The sequence below is a fragment of the Peromyscus californicus genome, unplaced genomic scaffold (genome assembly GCF_007827085.1).
Source record: "Peromyscus californicus insignis strain IS unplaced genomic scaffold, ASM782708v3 Scaffold_17__1_contigs__length_78620276, whole genome shotgun sequence".
Classification (NCBI taxonomy): Eukaryota; Metazoa; Chordata; class Mammalia; order Rodentia; family Cricetidae; genus Peromyscus; species Peromyscus californicus.
The window spans coordinates 35,263,189-35,282,921 of record NW_026294469.1 but is presented as its reverse complement, the minus strand read 5'-3'; the positions used below and the strand labels follow the sequence as shown (position 1 = coordinate 35,282,921).

Genomic DNA, 19,733 nt, shown 5'->3' with positions numbered 1-19,733 from the left:
TGACTGGTCCTGTTGCATGTTGTAACTTTAAAGTAAACTCTGGATAGGTTTTCAGATCGTATCGTGGCTGTATAATCTCCAGGTGTGTTAATGCACTGTCAGACTTCCTTATATGCCTGTGACAGGCTGTGGGATAAGTGAAAAGAAGCAGGGCACCTCCCTTAGTTCATTTCCTCCTCTGTGGTTTGATGTAAATGGGGTGTGTGTGAGAGTGTATGTTTGTGGATATATAATTTATACAAGCTGAACAAAAAGTATGGAGCGGAGGATGACCTTGAATTTACTAGCCTGGGATTATAGGCATGTGCTGTCATGCCCAGAATACATGTGACTTTGAGACCTTACTGCATGCCAAGTTTACGAGTTTAGTGTAGAGGAAAGGATATGTGAGTGCACATGGACTTAGCTGTGACTTTGGCCTGCTTTTTGCTTTTTTTGAGAAGCTATAGCCTAATCTGCAACTCATTATGTAGCCCAGGCTGGCCTTGTATTTACAGTCATCTTCCTGCTTCCTAAGCCGGAGCTTACAAGTGTGAGCTACCATGGCTGGCTTTAAACATTGTACTTTTAGCAAAATATTAGAAACCTATTTCTCCCAAATGCATAAATCTTGATTGATCCATACAGTGAAATATTACAGAAAAATATTGACGGGATCTAAATGAAATTGGTGCAGTGGTTACCTTGAAATTGTCTAAATATTTTTGTGGGTTTTCCCTACTTCAGTTTCTGGTTTTCTTATTGTTTTGGTGTGTATGTTGTACGTATGTGTATGTGCGTGTGTTCGTGTGTGCATGTGTGTGTGTGTGTGTGTGTGTGTGTGTACACCAGAGGCCAGAGGTTAGTACCATGTGCCTCCCTCGGTTATCTGTCTTATTCTTTTGAGGCAGGGTCCCTCATTTGACCTGGAGCTCACTGACATGGCTAGACAAGCTGGCCAGTGAGCTTGACAGATCTGTGTCTGCCTCCCTGGAGCCTGTGTTAGGGGCCACTGCAGCCAGCCTTTCCGTGGGTGCTGGAGACACAAACTCGCGGACTCAGGCTTGGGTAGCAAGCACGTCATCAGCTGAACCACCCGGCCAGCTGATTTATACTTCATGCCTGTACTAAGAAAAAGTATTTGGCTTTGCAAGTCTACATTAGAAAATATTAAAGGAAATGCTCAATAGAATTACTTAATCTTTTAAGTATTGAAATGGTTTATGTAAATATAAATAAAAATTTCAACTCCAGAGTCACAACTCACTATGGGGAAAGTCTATGTTTTTTGTCTAAGAAATTCTTTTTATTTTTTGGTTTTTGAGACAGGGTTTCTCTGTGTAGTTTTGGTGCCTGTCCTGGACCTGGCTCTGTAGACCAGACTGGCCTAGAACTCACAGAGATCCGCCTGGCTCTGCCTCCTGAGTGCTGGGATTAAAGGCATATGCCACTGCTGCTCAGCGAAAGTCTGTTTTTAAAAATAGAATTTCCAGTGTTTTAGAATTAATAATGATACCACTTAATGCTGTAATCATGGCTTAATTTTTGTATTATTTTTCACTTACTTTTCCCACTTCAATTATAATTACAAATTTACTGTATTTTATATTTACTATCTTTCTTATGCATAGTATTATAAATTTGGGAATTTCTTGGATACCACAGAAACTGTCAGTACTTCATTTTTGCTGAGGGAAATTCTATCTTAACGTCGTGTTCTGTGTCTTAATTCTCTCAGGCATAGACATTCCTGAGATCAACGAGGAACAGAGTAAAGTGTATAATAACGCCCTGATAAACTGGCACCAGCCAGAAAAGGACAAGGCCGACAGCTATGTTCTCGAATACCGGAAGATTAACAGAGATGAAGAGATGATGCCGTGGAATGAGATAGAGGTGCATGGCACAAGTAAAGTTGTCTCCAACCTGGAAAGCAACAGTCATTATGCTTTCCGAGTGAGAGCTTACCGAGGCTCCATCTGCAGCCCCTGCAGCAGAGAGCTGGTTCTGCACACGCCTCCAGCTCCAGGTACGGGGAACAGTGCGGCCGAGAGGTAGAGTGGGAGAGGTCTGGAATGTAAACGGGCAGTGTCTTCATGCAGACAGACCGACACTGGAACCAGCTTTGTGCTTTTAAAAGACTCTGGACAAGTAGACTTCATACTTGGCTGAGATTTAGAAGTGACCCGAATCCCCAAATGTCACCTCAGAAGCTGTATTAGATTTTGACTGATATCACACACACACACACACACACACACACACACACACACACACACACACAGGCTTTTTAATGCTTGGGGCTAACTTAGTATAAAAATGACATGAATGCTACATTAAACACTTAAAATTGCATAACTGCACGTGCTTGGTGGACCATGACTTTAATCTCAGCACTTAGGAGTCAGGAGCAGGCAGATCTCTGAATTTGAGGCCAGCCTGGTCTGCATAGTGAGTACTCGGCCAGCCAAGGGCAAAATGATAAGACCCTGTCTCAAAGCAAAAAACTCCAAACATAAAACAATAGCATGGTTCTGGGACTTTTTAAAAGGTCAGTTAATGACAATGTCTAAAATACAGGTTATTGATAGTTATTTTTAAAATTCAGTGGTGTGATTTAATCTAGGTCTCACTTGCCTAAGTTTTCTGACCCCGTGTGATTCTCTGCACACGAGAGTGGGAGGCATATATGGGGACCACGCAGCAAGCTTTCCCTCCACACAGAGAGCTTCCCGGTCCCTGCTACCCTGCCTCTTTAGAGCGGTTGAAGAGCTTTACTGGATAGGAAGGACATGCGGAGTAGTTGGTGTCTACTACAGTGTCTTCATAGATGAGGGATACTTAGAACTACAGTTGTTCTCGGTCATCGTAGTGGGAAAGCATTTCGCCCTGCCCACCACTCAGTAGTGTTTTAGACCACAGACTCTACCCCTGTTTAATGTCTTATGTATCCATATTTTCTGAATTCTGCTTTCCTCTCTCCTCTTGTCCAGTGTAAAGAAGCAGTGTGTACGTGTGTGTGTGTGTGTGCACGTGTGCACGCTTTCCAGGTATATTGTGGCTTTTAAAAATATTAGAATATAAAAATATATAGGGTTGGCTGAAATGATTTTTCTTGATTTGCTGAAGCCAATAGATATGTTGAACGTGCAAGTATTCCGTCGACATTTAACACTGAACGCTGTCTTCAACTTCTGGCCTCTGAAAGTAGAAGGATGGATCTGGACACGGCCGCTGTCCTTAATAGCAGCTGTGTAGGAGGGGGTGAGGGCATGCGAAGAGTTTTATCTTCCTCTCCAAGAGAGACCATGTAAATACTGGGGCTGTTTAGATGACTGTACAAAGTAGGGGATACTGGAGATGGAAAAGAATCTTGAACAGCTATGCTAGGACATTACCCGTCACCAGACAGAAAGATCTGCCTCTATAGGGGCCTGGGGTTAGCTTGCTGGTAGCCATTTTTTTTAAATGTCATAGAATACAGATAAGATTTACCGTTGTAAGCACACAGTTTAGTGATAGAAGGTACATTCATAGCATTATGCAGCTATCATCATTCACATCTCCAGAAAAAAATTTTAAACCTCACCTAAAAATCTGTACCCATTAAACAGCTCTTCACCCCTCTCCCCATAGACACTGGAAGCCTCTATTCTTTTTTTCTGAGGGTGTGACTATCTGGGTACTGCACAAGAGCAGAATTGGGCAGTATTTATCTTTTTGCATCTGGTTTATTTTGTGTTGTTCACTTTGTAGTGTGTTTCAGGATTTCCTTTTTCAGGGCTTGCTAACACTCCACTGTACATCTTCCACATTTTCTTTATCCATTATTTTGTTGATTGAATTTTTGTTGTGTCAGCATTGGCTAGCAATAAATGTTATGCATATAATAGTTGAATTAGCTCTAGTCTGTAAATGAGGAAGTTTAGAGTTTAGATCAGTCTTTTCTTAAATGTTTGAGTTAAATGCCAACCTCTCTGAACTGAAAGCCCATGATTCTCTTCTTAGATAGTACCACCTTTCTCATATCTGCTGTGCTGATTAATAAGGGAAAGATCTTAAATTTTCAAATTTATAAAATTTGGAATATTTATAAACATATACCACCTCTTAGATTAAGCTCCTAGGGAGCTTAAATTGACTTCCATGGGAACCTGCACTCATGTGCACATAACCCCCCTCCAATAATTAAAAATAATAAAATGAATATTTTTAAAGATGAGTGATTAAGTATGTTCTATGTATAGTAATTAACATTGCTGATTCCAAGGTATGCACTCAGAAGTGTTTGCAAGTATCTAGAACATTTGCTTCTGCTTTGGATATTTCTGAAGCTCTTCGTGTATAGGGAATATACTGGAACTTTACCACTGCATTGGAATCTGGATTGATGCAGCTATCTGGCAGAGAATGGCGTCATCTTTGCATATCTTCAGTAATTAATTTCTATTTGAAAGCCATCAGATTCAGCCTTAAATTACAGAAATGCTTGTAGATGTTGCTCAGATTACTTAAGAATAATTTTAACCTCCATTCAGTTTTCAGTTTCCTGTTTGATGAAAAGTGTGGCTATAATAACGAGCACCTGTTGCTAAACCTGAAGCGAGACCGGGTGGAGAGTAGGGCTGGATTTAATGTCCTTCTGGCGGCAGAACGCATCCAAGTGGGCTATTACACAAGCCTCGACTACATCATCGGAGACGTTGGAATAACCAAAGGGAAACACTTCTGGGCCTGCCGTGTAGAACCATATTCATACCTGGTCAAAGTGGGCGTTGCCTCCAGTGACAAGCTGCAAGAGTGGCTGCGGTCTCCCCGGGACGCGGCTAGTCCAAGGTAGGTTCTTTCCTTGATGGAGAACTTGAGAACGGCTTTGAAAGTAAATAGCAGTGTTGCCCACGATCACCCCGAACAGTCTGGGACTCTTTCCTTATGTTTGGAACATACCTTTCTTAGATTCGAGTGACTGGCTCTGTCATGTGGCTGCTTTAGAAAAGGAGTCAGGTTGTCTTGTATTCATTCACAGAATAACATTTAATTTTTGCTGCCATGAGGGAAGTAGTCCTTTTTGAATTCCTCTTGATCATGATTCAGCTTCAGAACTTAAAGTTTCAAAGTTTCCCGTAGTTCCTAAAGGGTATGTTAAATCTACCCATGCAGTGAAATGCCTTTAACTGCCTCTTTCACAGCACTAGAATTTTCTATGACTTTTCATGTTTCACAGAGGGAAAAACAACTTCATTACTCTTTCTTGATGTGGGAACACAGTCAGGAAATAGGGTTGTATGGAGGAGAATGACCATGCTCTTATCTTGTATTCTTTTGAAAGTTATTACTTTAGTCTATTAATCCCATGCATGAGGGTGTAGGTCTTTGTATTTTATGACATAGCATTGTGTACCATAAATATTTAATCTTAAATCAAGCCCTTCACCCTCCTGATTTTTTTAGTAGAAATGCATTTTAAGGTTTCCATTTGTGTATACATCTAGGTAAAAATGGATGGCACTATAGGGAATTTGGTACTGAGTAAATAGTACAACTCTAAATGGCAATTTGCAGTGCATGCTTTATGTGTGTTAATAGCACATTTTTGTGTATGTTAACTTTAGAACAGTATCTGTTAGTTTTGGGGAGTGTTAGAGATACTGGGAGACTGTGGCTAGAGCTAAGTAAGATTGTTTTGTTCGCTGCATTTTTGTGTATGTTAACTTTAGAACAGTATCTGTTAGTTTTGGGGAGTGTTAGAGATACTGGGAGACTGTGGCTAGAGCTAAGTAAGATTGTTTTGTTCGCTGTGTTTACTGTGTTGTAGATATGAACAAGACAGCGGGCATGACAGTGGCAGCGAAGAGGCCTGTTTCGATTCTTCACAACCTTTTACATTAGTTACTATAGGCATGAAGAAATTTTTTATACCCAAGTCACCTACTTCTTCTAATGAACCCGAAAATAGAGTTCTTCCCATGCCAACAAGTATAGGGATTTTCCTTGACTGTGATAAAGGCAAAGTCAGCTTCTATGATATGGATCACATGAAATGCCTGTACGAGCGCCAGGTGGACTGTTCACATACGATGTATCCAGCATTTGCCTTAATGGGCAGTGGAGGAATTCAGCTTGAAGAACCCATCACAGCCAAGTATCTGGAATATGAAGAGGACGTGTAGCTCGGACACCCCATGTGGCGAGAATGAAAACTGTGAACAAAGCCATGCCTTGGTGTTAGTCTTCGTAACTAATTACATATCGTTTACGTCTTCTGTCACCACACCTGTTTGTAGTGTGCGGTTGTTTTGTTTTATCTTGTTTTGCTTTGACACACAGGGTCTTGCTATGTAGCCCAGGCTGGCCTCAAACTTTGTCCTCCCGTGATAGGCTCCAGAGGGCTGAGATTATATGTGGGCACCACCAGACCCAGCTAATGTATGATTCTGAAAACTCAGAAGGCCTTCACAGCCTTGTCTTGTCCATGTCATTATTCTGCCTTTTACAAATGGTGGGAATGAAAACATTTTGTCACAGCTAGTCCCAGATAGCTAAATTTACAGCTTGTCCTTCTCTTTGGGCACAGGGACTCTAATTTATTTAAGTCAGCTGGTGTTACTATGTACATTCCTTTTGTTTTGGGGTTGGGGTGGCATACAAAGTATTTATTGTGGTTTTTATGTTTGTTATTTTTTCTTTCCTTTCCATTTTTATATCATGTTCATGTCCAAAGAGAAGATATTTTTAAATGCCTGTTGATATAAATTAGCCCTGTCATGTGTCTTGATTTATTGTCAATAGGAAAATGATGTTATAGACAGGTAAAATGACAAAGGCCATAAAATGGTAGTATATTTAAGTAGAAAATTATGTATTTTAAAGTGTGTAACTACTGAGTGTATATTGCCTGGCAAATCAATACTGTTCTCTTTTCGTGTAGACCACAGACTGTATTTATTGATAAGGACATCTCTAAGAGTGGCCTGGGCCGTAATGCTCCTTCTTTGGCATATGTAGCAAGCATGGTCTCTTATAGGAAACCCAAGGTTCTTGAACCCATGCAACTTTTCACCGCAATATAATTTTTTTTTCCCCAGAAAATTTTATCTTCAAATTTTCTTACTTCAGAAAATACTTGTATTTATAGCAAAGACTTATTTTTCAGAACTGCTATTGAGGATAGACTGATCGTGACTGCCTGTCTTGTGAGTTTTGTGTTTTTGGCACAGATGTTACACATCAGGTTCCTCTGGCTTGTGTTTACAAATTTGAGAAGTTCCCTGTCCGTCTCAACAGCATTAAAATACCAGACATATTACATGTTCCTACTGTCTAGTTGGGTGGCATTGTCCGTGGCTCACTGCGTGGTCATAAACATTTGTAGTGTGAATCAGTAAAATGTAAAATTATTTAGAAATAGAAACTGAAATGAAAAGGATTGTGCATACTCGGTTTGAAGAATGACACCTTTTCTAAATTGGATGTTGGTTTCTGCAAGATTATCTTCTAGGTACCAAAATCATCTGTTAAGCAGATGATTTTTATTTGAACTGCCTTTTTAAAAGTTAAAATGTCTTTCTTGACACTAAGACTTACACTGATCACTTAGGGAATGTTAACATGTTAGTGGAGCAAACAAAATTTTTGGAAGCTGTTTATCTTATTTTTTAAAAATTACTTTTAACGGAAGTCTTTTAGGCCAATCACACTGCATCAGACCCACCACTGACACACACTCCCCACTCGTGTAGGTAGATCTAGAGAACCTGTGTTTAGTGGCTGTCTTTCCTCTCCCATGTATCTAGCACTTTATAACATAGGAAACAAAGAGAACGGGCAGTGTTACCTGGATCATTGTGCAATAAAGCTGCTAAAGTCACGTGTGTGTGGTTTGGTGTGATACTCAGTACTCATGTAAGCACATGTCCTGTAGACATTTGAAAATATAAAGCTTTAACAGGAACCAGAAAAGGAAGCTGTTTCAAACACTGTATCACTGTACAGAAATTTTTAATAAAAATAAATAAATAAAAGGAAAGTCAAGTGTAGTTATTCACATCTGCACTCCAGGAATTTTTACTGTGCTTTGTGGAAAACTGAAACAAAACACTTATTAAAAGATGCTTTGTGGCACATGTTAGTTTTTTTTTAATTTAAAAAAAGATTTATTTTATTTTTAATTACATGTATGTGGCTGTGCATGTATGCATGAATGTGAGCACCCATGGAGTCCAGAAATATCTGATGCCCTGGAGCTAGAGTTCTGGGTGGTTTGGGCCATCCAGCGTGAGTCTGGGAATCTGACTTAGGTCCCTTGGAAGAGCCAGTGCTCAGTCTTAACCACTGAGCTATTCCTCCAGCCCTCACATGTTAGTTTTATACAGAATTGTTTTGAACATTTATTGAATTCTTGTGGATGTTATCAGTAGAAAAGATTAATATGATGAAGTTAATTTATTTCAATTGTCTGCTTATATTGTCTTAACATTTCTCATCTGCAGTCTGCAGTAGATTACATTTGACCAGGTGAGTGGTCCTTTAATTCATGTGCATCATTTTGGGTTATGATGCTGTTAGTTGTTGTCAGTAGTGGGTCATAGAGTTTTTGCTAATGGGACTCTTTTTTTTTAAAATTAACAACAGAATCAGTGGATGGGTCCTAATACATTTGTATAATTAACAAGAGTTTCGTTGGGACTGGTAGTACAGACCCGTAGTCCTACGCAGCTGCTCTGGTGGGTAGGGTAAGGAAATCTCAAGTTCAAGGCTTGTCTGAGCTTACACAGACTGAGTTCCAGCCTGGGTAATGTAATAAGACCCTGTTCCAAATTTTAAGGTAAAATGTAATGCCTGGGGTGGCCCCAGGTTTGAGCCACAGCACCACAGCAAAAAACAAAAAAAAACAAAACAAAACAAAAAAACAAGAAAAAGATATAAGACCCTTCTTATGGAGCTAAACAATAATTCACACATTCACAGTTGCTTTCTGAAAATAGTAATAGTTAGAGCTATCTCCTGTGGAATAAAGCATTTTTTGTCAGACCAATAATCTGGTTATACCCTGTGAGCATGTCTTATGTGAGAATATATTGTTTTACTGATGCAGAAAAGGATTGAGAACGAGTGTCACAACAGCAATGCTTTAAGACATTTCGTTGTATCCGGTTGATTTGCATTCATTTAAAAAGAAATTTTATCTGCTTATTTACGAAAATGTCTTGACAATGGGATTCTTTCACCTAATAAAAGAAACTTCAAGGAATTTAGTTAAGTTTGGCTTACAGTTACTTATTTCACAGAAAGTTGCCAACTCCTGTTATATTTGAGACATTGTATGTACTAGATCTAAAGAGAACAAGAGAACCTATCTGGTGTCCTGTTTTCATGGGATGTAGTTGAGAAGATGCTTCAAGTGCCTCACAGTAATAATCACAACAGTAATCAGAGATGGTGTCATGATTTGAAAGGGAGTTAAAACATGAAAGGAGCCAGAGGGAAGAGAGGGGGTGATAGAAATTATAAAATACAGAAATCGTGAAATTCTCAAAAAAAAAAGTGTTAAATAAAAATAATTTCTAAAAATAGGATTTAACTTCATACATTTGAATAGAATGAATGATTATATTGGGGATGTCCTAAATAACAAATTAAACTTTTTTTTTTATTAAAGGATCAAGCTTGATATGACTACAGCTATTTTTGTTGTAATTATCATATTGTCTGCTGATGACTCCGATATGCATCTCAAACCTTAAAGGAAAAAAAGTTAGTCAGCCAAGCAGTGTTGTACTGGTTGCTGTGGAGCAATATTTGTACACTGTAAATATGTATTGCTCCTATTGTTAATAAAATGTCTATTGGCCAATGACTAGGCAGGGTCTTAGGGGCAGAGAGAATGCTGGGAAGGAGGGCAGAGTCAGGAGTCTCGATGAAAAGTTCATAGATGAGGTAAATGAGCCTTGGGGCAGCACACAGATTAATAGAAATGGGTTAATTTAAGTTGTAAGAGCTAGTTAGTAATAAGCCTGAGCTCTGTGTTCGTTATTTGGGGAGTGCAGGCAGGACAGAACTGGAGGTCTAGATGGAAAACTCTACCTACAACTGATGGCCAAACTTTTCTTCTTCTTTTTTTTTTTTTTTTTTTTTTTTGGTGTGTGTGTGTGTGTGTGTGTGTGTGTGTGTGTGTGTGTGTGTGTGTGTGTAAGTCAGATGATAAGCTGTGGGGAGTCTGATCTCCAGATTGGCAGCAAGTACCTTAACCCTCAGAGCCATCTAGCTGACTCTAGACTAGTTTTTAACTGTTTAGCTTCCACTCACCTTTGTCTTGTTTACCATAAATTTCTTCCTCCTAAACCTGGAGTGTAGAGACCCACTTGCTACCACCTAGGACATGCGTCTGTCCATAACATTTTAATAAACAGAACCTTGTGCAATCCTGGATATACTTGTCTCTGTCTTCTGACTCAAATTTTAGCTGGTTTTCATAGACGAGGACTGAGGTTTTTCATAATGCCTGCTCATCCACTCCCCATTGGAGAGTTGAATTAATAATTAATTTGAGGTTAATTCAGTTTGTCAAAAAAAACAAACAAGAAAACCACTCGATCTGTTTTCTGAGAAATCAGGATGGGAGGGTTCTGGTGTATTTCTTTGTTATTACAGAACAGTGGTAAGAAGCTCATGTAGTGTGAAAAGAAAGGATGTAGAGGAAACCTAGTGGCTTGTGACACGTACTGAGGGCCTAGTTAATGAGATCTGTCACATTCTGCAGCACGGTGTTTCCCAGAGCACTCGGGTCACCTGGAGAGCTCGTTGAAAGCTGGTTTTGATGACCCTCAACCTTCTGTTCTTTAAAATGGACAACTGGCACACGTCTTGTAGATTGCTACCAGAATTAAAATAGTATCTACATAAAGCATTTAGCTTAAAGCCTGGAATGGACTCTTAACAAAATAAGCTTTTGAAATTATTAATCCTACCAGATAACTCTTTTAGCCAATTGTGGATATATTTTGCAAATAACCCACTCTAGTTCATGGAGAAGAGTCAGAGCCAAGCAAACACACATGGTAGAAGACCTGAACTGAGTCCTGTTAAGTTTCAAACCCAGGACAAATGGCTGAGGTGCCTATTTAACATATCAAATTGGACCAGGCCTCCAGGTTCTCCCAGTATCCCCCAGTCTGTACCTGTTACATAGTATGACTGGCATACCCTGCCCTCTATCCTGAGTTCTCCAGGCCAGGGGCTGAGCTGCCCCTCCCCCAGAGGCTCTTCACTATATAATCCAGACATTTTGGTTACTCCCCTCCCCCCAACTCCTGTTGTACCTTTGGCCTCCTGGCTGCTGCACCTCTTTCCCATCTCTCCCCTCCTCCTTCCTTCCCCTCACCTTCCTCCTCTCACATTATGACCCAGCTCAGCCTGGTCATGTCCACTGTGGACTGTCCCAGATGTCCCTGCCTCTGACTATGCTCTCCCTTTTATCTACAATAAACTTTCTCCTCCACCATACCTAGGAGCAGCCATGTCCTTATTTTTTTTCCATTCAAGTTCTTATTTTAAATAGCCAGGTGCCCTGTAATCCCTGCACTAAACTTGGAACGTCCCAACTTTCTTCCATATTTTATACATTGGGAGAATGAAATCTTTGCTCAAAGCACAAGGCCATTCAAAACTTCTTGAAGTGCTAACTTTGACCTTCCTTGTAAAGATCACAAGGTCTACTTCAAGGCTATTTCCCCCTTCAGCTGCATTTGCTAAGTTTTAACTGCAGCCAAATACACATTGTCAGCTTTCCTTCTATACCTCCACAGAGGAACCATTCTCCAAAACACAGCTACTCAGCATGTTCCATCTAGATGAGCAATTCTCAAGTCAGGGAGTTTTTAGATCCCAGCGAAGAACTCCAGTGCCTTCAATGTGCAGGATTATTCCCAGTAGCACTTTGTCTAGTCATTACTGGAGATGGATATGCGTTTGTAGCAGAGTCACCAGAGCAGACTATTTATTGTTGGCTTATTCTATTACACGCTCCCTTAACCATAAATTATAAATCACTTAAAGGTGTTCTTTTTTTCCATGGTGCTGGGCATTGAAGCCATGAGCTTGTGCAAGCCAGGCAAACGCACTGCCATTTAGCGACATCTCCAGCTCAGTATTTCCTTCTTCTTTTTAGACATAATTTCTGTATTGATTCTTTGGGAATTTCACATCATGCACCCCAATTCCACTCACCTCCCACTACCCCCATTTCCTCACCTTGTCCCTACAGCACCCCTCCCAAAGAAAATAAAAACAAAACAAAACCAAGCAAGCAAGCAAACAAAAACAAGAACAAAACAAAACAAAAAACCTCTTCACTCCTCCATCTTTCCCACCTCTTCATTTGTCCTGGTGGCATTGGGAGGTGTGGTAGACCCTTTTGTCAAATCAGCCTTACTAGCAAATGTTCATTACAATGAGTTATTGGTGAAATTATTAAGGCCACTCCACGTAGTTAAAAGGAGATTTATTTAATGGCGTAACTTACAAATTAAGGAATAGGTAGGTCACGGAGTCTGGGGAAGGTGTATCACAGTCCAGCGGTGTTCTCTGGAGCTCTGCTCGGTCCACCTCTCCAGTCCAGGGTCCCGCAACAGAGAGAGCGCCCGCCCATCCAGATCTCGGGTCCCCAGGCGCCTCCCTTAGCCCCGCCTTGTAGCCGTGACAGTTGCCGAAGTCTCAATGGGGGTTGGAACTTCCAGATCAAAGCTGGAATGGCTACCCACTACAATGAGTCATTGGTCTGGTTCAAGGCTTCTGGTTTCTGGTCCACCATCATCACTGGATCCTCACCGAAACTCCTCTGGGATATCAGGTGGCTGCCCTGAATCATGGAGAGCCTTTGGGTATCATTCCACAGGACCAGTCCCTTCATGAGCTCCAGCAGGTCCTAGATGGGGTAGATGTTAGGGTAGGCCAACCCAAGGGCCGGCTGTGGGCCTGGGTGGTAGCAGCGCCTGTCAGTCCAGACCACTGGGCCACCTCCCTCAGGTGAGGGGGCAGAGCCAGCTCCCCTATGCCCATGCCATCGGGGTCAGTTCTCCCTCGCCTGTAGTGAGGGATGGGGCCATCTTCCCTGAGTGCAGGGGCCAGATCTCCCATGAGGGCAAAACCAACTCTCTGCAGTGTCCCTTGAGAGTCAGGGACAGTTTTCCTAAGGCTAGCAGAGGGCAGGGCCAGCTCAGCATGGCCCTCTGATTTCATCAGGCACGGCTCCTATGGCCCCCTGAGGTGACACAAGTCACAGACATCAACACAGACCCCAGCTCCAGCTAGACCATGGACCCAGACTGGGCCATTGGCAGAAACTTGGGCCCAGACAACATCCCGGCTCCAGGAGGCAGTGCAGGCCATTCAGATCAGCATAGGCCCCAGCAGCTGCTTAGCCCTTGGACACTAACATGGCCTTGGACCTCAGTCATCCACATGACTTTCGAGGGTAACAGGAACCTCAGACATCAACGCAGACCCTGGCTGCAGTAGGGCCATAGACCCAGACAGGCCCTCAGCTGCAGCCTTGGCCCGGACATCATCATGGCATTGGGTGGCAACGTAGGCTACTCAGATCTGTCCCCAGCTGCAGCATGGCCCTTGGACACCAACATGGACTCAGGCGGCCGACTTGACCCTGGATATCCACATGGCCCTTGGTGGCCCATGCACATCAACCCAGACCCTGATTGCACTGTGGACCCAGACAAGGCTCTTGGCAGCAAGCAGCCCAGGCCCAGATGACCCCATGGCCCCAGGTGACAGCACAGGCCATCCAGACCAGTGTGGTTCTGGCGGCAGCACAGCTCTTGGACACCAGCACAGCTCTTGGACACCAGCAAGGCCACAGATTGCAGCCCAGATCCCAGGCTTCTGTGTGGCCTTTGGTGGCAACATGTGCCGTGGACGTTTACATGGACCCTGGCTGCTGTAGGGTCATGGAACCAGACATGGCCCTGGGCAGCAGCTGAGGCCTGGATGACATTATGGCCCCAGGTGGCAGCACAGGTCAACCAGATCAGCATGGATCTGGCGGCCACCCTTGGACACCTACATGGCCACAGGTGGCAGTCCAGGCACTGGGATCCTTGTGTCCTTTGATGGCAACATGGACCATGGATATCCACATAGACTCTGGATGTGGTAGGACCATGGACCCAGACATGGTCCTCGGCAGCAGCTGGGGCCTGGACGTCACCACGACCTCGGGTGGCAAGCATCATCCTACTCCTCACCATCCTCATTTCTCCTGGTCTGCCTCCTTCCATAGCACATGAACCATTGTGCTTCTCTTTCTCTCCCATTTCTCCACCATATGTTTGTTTATCAGTTAGGAGTCACATGCCACAAGGTGCTGTGGGATGTTCTGTATGGCAAATGTGTTGCTGATTAGTCATTAAATAAAACACTGATTGGCCATTGGCTAGGCAGGAAGTGTAGGCGGGACAAGGAGGAGAATAAAGCTGGGAAGTGGAAGGCTGAGTCAGAGAGACACTGCCAGCCGCCACGATGAGAAACAGCATGTGAAGATGCCGGTAAGCCATGAGCCATGTGGCAAGGTATAGATTTATGGAAATGGATTAATTTAAGCTGTAAGAACATTTAGCAAGAAGCCTGCCACGGCCATACAGTTTGAAACCAATATAAGTCTCTGTGTTTACTTGGTTGGGTCTGACGGCTGTGGGACTGGCAGGTGAGAGAGATTTGTCCTGACTGTGGGCCAGGCAGGAAAACTCTAGCAACAAATGGCGTCCAACATGGTGGCAAGAGTTTCCACCTAAAACCTGAGAAAAGATTCTAAAACGGCGCTAAAAACAGTTCCTAATTGTCTCTCTCAAATGAGCGGCAGCTGCTGGTTTGAGCTACTGGTGGGTTTCTAGCGTGCGTGCTCGACCTGCCTATGGCGGGAATGAGGCCTTTGCAAGTGGCACTTTGAGCTGCATGGTGGATTTAGCCTTTGCTGGTGCAGAGCAAATGGGGAGGTTTCTGGGCTACACGCTGCTTGGCTAAAAGCATAGACCCCCGATAGCTCCCAGAGCTGGCGGTAAACCATGGCCATGTTGGGAAGCTGAGGTGGGTGGATCCAGCAGCCACAGCTGCTGCAGTTTAAGGCAATAGATTCACAATAAGACAGATTCAGATGTAATAGTTTACAATGTGTGTAAAAGATACGTAGGCTTGAAAGAGACAAAAAAGATGATATATAGAGTTATAGAAACAAACACATAGTTTTAAAAAATAAAGTCTTTAAAGAGACAGTAAAATTAATATAAAAAATAAGCCACGTGAAGATGAATATTACACAGAGAATCTGCATTGTGTTGTCTTTGGGACTTGTAACTGCAGAAAAACATTTGATTGTAAAAGCTGTTGAGTTATGCCAAAATGTATATTTTAAAGGTACCTTGACTTCAAAATTTGAATATAAGGATATGTTACTTTGGAAAGGAGACTCTGCTTTTGTTCCCACAGAAAGCAAGAGGCTATGGATTTGTTCAAGATTAAGATACATCAGGTTTGACCAGCCAAGACCCCCTGAAAGGTCTCCTATGACGCCATGGCCCAGATGATCCAACATCCAGAATGGTTTCAAGGCAACTGGCTCAGACCATACAGCCTCATGGACTATTCCATAATCCTAAAATTTTCTTTGTTTCCCCATAAGATACAGCGCCCCCCTCCAGCAGGAAGTAGTAAGAGAAGCTACGCCCAAATTCCCAAATTATATGTAATTTTACTTTGTTAAGGTTAAAACCTTCCTTTTTGAAAAAAAAAGGGGGGAAGTGCTGTGGGATGTTCTGTATGGCAAATGTGTTGCTGATTAGTCATTAAATAAAACACTGATTGGCCATTGGCTAGGCAGGAAGTGTAGGCGGGACAAGGAGGAGAATAAAGCTGGGAAGTGGAAGGCTGAGTCAGAGAGACACTGCCAGCCGCCACGATGAGAAACAGCATGTGAAGATGCCGGTAAACCACGAGCCATGTGGCAAGGTATAGATTTATGGAAATGGATTAATTTAAGCTGTAAGAACATTTAGCAAGAAGCCTGCCACGGCCATACAGTTTGTAACCAATATAAGTCTCTGTGTTTACTTGGTTGGGTCTGAGAGACTGTGGGACTGGCAGGTGAGAGAGATTTGTCCTGACTGTGGGCCAGGCAGGAAAACTCTAGCAACTACAAGGCATTGGGCAGGCAGGCCCAAGGATGTCTTCCTGACAGCCTTGAGGGCCCAGGCTGGCCTGTGGGTGGTTAGCACCTGCCTGAGTGGCAGGTCCTCAAAATTTTCAAATGTGTGCATAGTCTCATTTAAGTTCCATTCGGGATCATTTCTATCATTCCTTTTTTTGAAATCACTAGTTTTAATTCAACCAAGAACCACAATTGCTGTGGGATGTCTTTCTGTATGCTGTGAATATGTGTGGCTCTGACTGGTTGATAGATAATGCTGCATTGGCCTATGGCAAGGCAGCTCAGAGGCAGGCAGGAAATGCAAGCAGATAGGAAGAAGAAAGGCAGAAAAGATGAGACGCTGGCCAGCCGCCCAAGAAGCAAGATGCCAGCAGACCGGTAAAGTCATGGAACACCTGGCGACATATAGATCAATAGAAATGGGTGAATTTATGATATAAGAGCTACCTAGCAAGAAGCCTGCCATATGACTTCTGACTACACACAATAGATTCTTTCCAGAATTCTTAGACACATCCTCCAAAGCTGGTTTAACCGATACATAGTTAGTTGATATGCAGCTTGAGAGCTAAAATTATTTTATGCTTTCAAGGGCTCTTTATGGAACTGGAAAGGTCTCCAGGATAGGATATATTGACTTTCTTTCTTTTCCCCCTGACAAAAGTAAAAATGAAGACTTTAAGGAAGGGAATGCTGTGGAGTTGAGAAAGAAATCATGAAGTTTTACCTTTCACAAGATGTGGAAATTCTCAATATTCCCTCAATCACCGTCACCACCCAATTATGAAATACATCAGCAAAATTCCCATCTGGCCAGGTCACTTGGCTGAACTCACCAGCTGTTAAAAAGAGTGCCCAGTCACATCGCAGACTGCACCAGGTGGTAGTGGTGCCAACCTTCTCACTGGCCTGGCAAGGAGGGCAAGTGGGGGCAGAGGCAAGTTCTGCTTTGCAAGCTCCCATTCCTGTGCATGTTTCCTCTTCCTCCCCCATCCCAAACTTTCTTTTCTTTCATACATTCATCTTCCACGTATATATAGTCTTATTTGGAGGTGTTATAAACTGATTTTAAAAATTATCTTGAACAAAGCTGGGCAGGGTGGCACATGCCTTTAGTCCCAGTACTCAGGAGGCAGAGACAGGAAACTCTCTGAGTTAGAGGCCAGCCTGGTCTACAGAGGGAGTTCAAGGACAGCCAGGGCTACACAGAGAAACCCTATATCAAAAACAACAAAAAATTACCTTGAATACAGTTCAAAGAGTTTGGCTGATAGAGATAAATGGTAAGGTTCAATTCAATTACTTAAATTATTTCATATTCTATATTAGGAATGAAATACATTCATCTAGATCTAGTTAATGATTTTTATTTGTTATTGTGAGATTATGAAAATCCACAAGGTTGACATTTATTCTTTAGGGCCATTTTTGTAACAATATTCTTTTTAAAAAATTTCTCATATGTCTCTCTCTCTCTCTCTCTCTCTCTCTCTCTCTCTCTCTCTCTCTCTCTCTCTCTCTCTCTCTCTCTGTTTCCTCAGTGACATTTCTATGTCTTTCCAATCTGGATTATTCTTTGTAAATAAAAACATGAGGCAAACTTTGGCATTTGGTTGATGTTGACTTGAGGTTAGACATCTGAGGGATCTAATTAGCATTAGCAGAAGGGGTGGGACCTTTACAACCAAGTAGAGTGAAGGTTCTTACATTCCCTGAAGTGAAGCTGCCTCACCAGTTGGGGTGCTAATAAAAGAAACTATTTTGTGGTGATATTTTATTTGTGCATCCTAATAAAGTTTATCTGAGGATCAGAGGGAAAAGCCAGCCACTGTAGTAAACACAGCGGTCAGGCAGTGGTGGCACACGCCTTTAATCCTAGCATTCAGGAGGTAGAGATTCATCCAGATCTCCGTGAGTTCAAGGCCACATTGAGAACCGAGCCAGGTATGGTGGCACACGCCTTTAATTCCCACACTAGTTAACCATCAAGGTCTGGAGGTCTGTACAGACAGACAGGAAGTGATAGAGCTGGGCAGAAAGAGGAAGTGATGTAGCTGGGTGGAGAGAGGAAGTCAGATGGCAGGGACAGAAAGGCATATAGGTATGGGTATACAGGAAGTAGCTCTCTCTTTGGCTGAGGATTTCTAGCGGTAAGAATGTGGCTGGCTTCTTTCTGCTTCCCCGATCTCTCAGTTTTTACCCCTATATCTGGCTCCCGGTTTTTTATTTATAAGACCATTTAGCAATTTGTCTTATGTTATTTAATGATCAAGTCTCATAAACATGAGGAAGACTACATAGTAACAATGTAGATTGTTACTTTTTTTTCTCATATGACATGGAGAGAAGTTTGAGTATCTTAGATCATCTGGCTTTGCTTTGGAGGTTTTATAGAGGATTCTGGGTATTAATTGGCTAACACTGCCAACACTCTGGAGCCCTAACTCTCAAATCACTCTAACTTCTTAGATGGTCTCTTTGTACATGACTTTGGTAAGTACTCACATGCCAGTGATTCCACAGTGCATTGACTGCAGTTTTGACCTCTCAGATCCCCAAACCTACTGACACAGCCACCTCCTTTTGGGTGTCTTAAGAGTAACTGAAAATGAAGCTTCTGCACGCCAGATGCTCTTCCCAACCAGGCAATTCATTCAGAAAGAAGAGCTGTTAAAAATCTTACAAGTAGGACTAGTGGTTGAAGAGGTAATATTGACAGAGGGTCCTTTCAGTGTCCTCAGCAGCTCATCGAATGGTGCCAGTGAGTTGTCAACAGTCCGCCGTCTCACTTCTGAAAGGCTGAGAAGACAGAGTAATGGTGAGGTCCCATGTCAATGTCATTTGCATTCTGGCTCGGTGCCAGCTGGGTTCTCATTCGGCATGCTTTGAGATCCACTATCTACAGACTCCTTCCTGGACATGGAAAGAACTGCATGGATATATTTGTGCTCAAACCACACCTCTTCTTCTTACTAAGGAGTAACCTTCTGGAAGCTCTGACCTCTCAGAACATTTTTTTTTTCATCTGTAAAAAGGAAAATAAAATACCTATGAACTTGCAGAGTTCTTGTGGATTATAGAAAGTAATAGCTGAGAGGCATATGAGAACACAACAAATGTTAACTTTAACCACCTCCAAAAACTGGGAATACATTTCACAAAGTTACCAGTGTCCCTGACCCCAGCTTGGGACAGGGTCTCCAGTATTCCAGCCTGATCTCAAACTTGATGTGTAGCTACAGAGGACCTTTAACTACTCTTATCTCCACCTCCCAAGGGGTACCTGTCATCACACATGATTTATACAGTGCCCGAGATAAAGCCAGGGCTTCTTACTAGGTGAGCACTCTGCTGAGTTATACCCCGAGGGCACAGGGCAGCAGCTTCCTTATACGCCCAGGAGGTTTTATCTCTCACCAGATGGAATTTATCCCTAGTCCCCTTCTATAACAAGCATTTCCTCTGATCTTGCTAGGTTGGGGAAATACTTATTTCCCCTTTTGTTTTTTTGAATTCTATTAATATAGAATATACTTGAAGT

At 42.5% G+C, this 19,733-nt stretch overlaps 1 protein-coding gene across 5 annotated transcripts in view; it reads left to right on the top strand.

Annotated features, from left to right (window-relative positions):
* The window catches only part of Trim36 (tripartite motif containing 36), a 47,952-nt gene extending 38,714 nt beyond the window's left edge, over positions 1 to 9,238 (top strand). For all 5 annotated transcript variants that reach the window (XM_052742133.1, XM_052742134.1, XM_052742137.1 and 2 more), the window contains 3 exons: positions 1,718 to 2,008; positions 4,518 to 4,815; positions 5,795 to 9,238. In XM_052742133.1, coding sequence (XP_052598093.1) covers positions 1,718 to 2,008; positions 4,518 to 4,815; positions 5,795 to 6,149 — 944 coding nt within the window. In that variant the 3' untranslated portion in view covers positions 6,150 to 9,238. The remainder of the gene's footprint in view (positions 1 to 1,717; positions 2,009 to 4,517; positions 4,816 to 5,794) is intronic.
* The last annotated feature ends 10,495 nt before the right edge of the window (positions 9,239 to 19,733 follow it).